Here is a 2,395-nt window from a genome sequence, read left to right as displayed (position 1 = left end):
TTTATACACAACATTTTCTAATCTTTGCTCAGGTACAGAGTATATGCTTGGAGATGTCAAGCATCTGCTACACAGAACTTCATGGGTAGGGGTGGACAAATACTGTAGACAAGGGAAAAGATTTGGAGCATTGTTCAAGGTGAATACATTAAGATTTTAAAAGAACTGTTATAGGGATGCTTGGGTGGCTCAGTGGTTGAGCGTCTGCCTTTAGCTCAGGTCATGATCCCGGGTCTGGAGTTTGAGTCCCACATCAGGCTCCCTGCATGGAGCCTGCTTCTTCCTCTGTCTGTGTCTCTGCCTCTCTCTCCGTGTCTCTCATGAATAAATAAATAAAATCTTTTTTTAAAAAATAAAGGAACTGTTATGAAATCTGAGTGTTGGTTTAGGAATGCTAATTCTGTATAGCAATGATTGGTCTAGAAAGTCAACTCAGCAGTCAAACCACTTGAGTTCACACCTTGTCCTTTCCAGGCACTATGTTCTCCACCCCACCTCAATTTCCCAATAGATAAATGGAGTAACAGTATGATCCAACTCATCTGTAATTTGACAAGTACATCAGCTGATTCTGAGGCACACCAAGGGTTGGGCACCATGCTCTACAACAGAAATTGGATAATTTCATTCTCATCTTTCTGTTTGAGACAAGCAATATTTCTGAAGGAAATGCCATGGTTTATTCTTTGTCTCGTCTCAGTACTTGGCACAATGTGTGAAAAAGAACTGGTGATCAATAAAAATCTGAGCCACAAATTTGAGTGGAGAAAAGAAAAGTAAGATATGATGATGATGGAGGAAGAAATTAGCAGAGGGAAAGATTTGAATACTCTCTTTGCTTCACCATATACATAAATTTTTATTTCTTTTTACTTAAGCTCTGGCTCTCAAACTTCAGCATGTATCAGATTTATCTGGAGGGTTTGTTAAAATTTAAGATTACTGGTCATTACGTCAGAGTTTATCAGCAGTGTATCTGGAGCAGCACCAAGAATTTGCATTTCTAAATAGTTTCCAGGTGATGCTGCTGTTGCTCCTCCAAGGACCATTCATTTTATTTTATTTTTACCTCGTTTTTCCCCCTCAGATTCATCAACAACATGGAACCCAGAAATCACACAGATGTTTCAGAATTTCTTCTTCTGGGATTGACAGATGATCCAGAACTGCAGCGTTTCCTATTCTGCCTGTTTCTGTCCATGTACCTGGTCACTATCCTGGGAAATCTGCTCATCATCTTGGTCATCAATTCTGACTCTCACCTCCACACCCCCATGTACTTCTTCCTCTCCAATCTGTCTTTTACTGACATCTGTTTAAGCACAACCACCATCCCAAAGATGCTGGTGAACATCCAAGCACAGGATCAGAGCATCACTTACACAGGCTGCCTTACCCAGGTTGGATTTGTCCTGGCTTTTGGTGGTTTTGAAAATTTTCTCCTTGCAGCAATGGCTTATGACCGCTATGTGGCCATTTGTCACCCCTTGAGATACACTGTTATCATGAACCCCCAACTCTGTGTTCTGCTGATTTTGCTCTCACTGTTCTTTAGCTTTGTGGTTGCCCTGCTCCACAGTCTAATGGTGCTACGACTCTCCTTCTGCAAGGACTTGGAAATTCCTCATTTCTTCTGTGAACTTGCTCAGGTCATCAAGCTCGCCTGTTCTGACACCCTCGTCAATAACATACTGATTTATTTTGTGGCTAGCCTATTTGGTGGTATTCCTCTCTCTGGGATCATTTTCTCTTATACTCAAATCGTTTCCTCTGTTTTGAGAATGCCATCAGCAGGGGGAAAGCTCAAAGCTTTTTCCACCTGTGGGTCTCACCTGTCAGTTGTGTCCTTGTTCTATGGGACAGTTGTTGGAGTGTACATTAGTTCTGTAGTTAGTGACTCTTCCAAGAAGACTGCAGTGGCTTCAGTGATGTATGTTGTGGTTCCTCAAATGATGAACCCCTTTATCTATAGCCTACGGAATAGGGACATGAAAGGAGCCTTGAGAAAGCTCATCAGTGGGATGCCTTCTTTGCTGTGATTATGCCATCTACTTTGGACTTGGGTTTCTAGAAAGAGGCAAAGTGATAGGAATCCTGGTTGTGCCATAATGCTTAATTTTTCCATCACTGAATACCTCTAAACCAGCCAGGCAACAGAATGCCCAAGTTAATTTTAACTTGGGGTTGAAACATACTTTTATTTTTTTTGTCTGGTCTTATGATGTTTGACACATGATTTCAATCCTCTAAATTCAGTTTCTTTGCTCAGGTTCTATACAGAAGCAGAGCTTGAGGAAAGTGTTCTTTTTATAGTGATTTTTTTGGAGGGGATCACTCTCAGAAGGAATATTGCAGAAAGTATGTAGGATAGGGGAATTATTGAAACAAGACTGTG

The 2,395-nt window shown here is 41.1% G+C and overlaps 1 protein-coding gene across 1 annotated transcript; it reads left to right on the top strand.

Annotated features, from left to right (window-relative positions):
• Window positions 1-1,100: 1,100 nt before the first annotated feature.
• Window positions 1,101-2,039, top strand: LOC112666927 (olfactory receptor 7G2-like). Its single transcript, XM_025458400.3, has one exon. It carries the CDS (start codon window positions 1,101-1,103, stop codon window positions 2,037-2,039), a length of 939 nt encoding a protein of 312 aa, XP_025314185.3.
• The last annotated feature ends 356 nt before the right edge of the window (window positions 2,040-2,395 follow it).

The sequence above is a fragment of the Canis lupus genome, chromosome 20, assembly GCF_003254725.2.
Source record: "Canis lupus dingo isolate Sandy chromosome 20, ASM325472v2, whole genome shotgun sequence".
NCBI lineage: Eukaryota > Metazoa > Chordata > Mammalia > Carnivora > Canidae > Canis > Canis lupus.
This window is presented reverse-complemented; position numbering and strand designations above follow the sequence as displayed.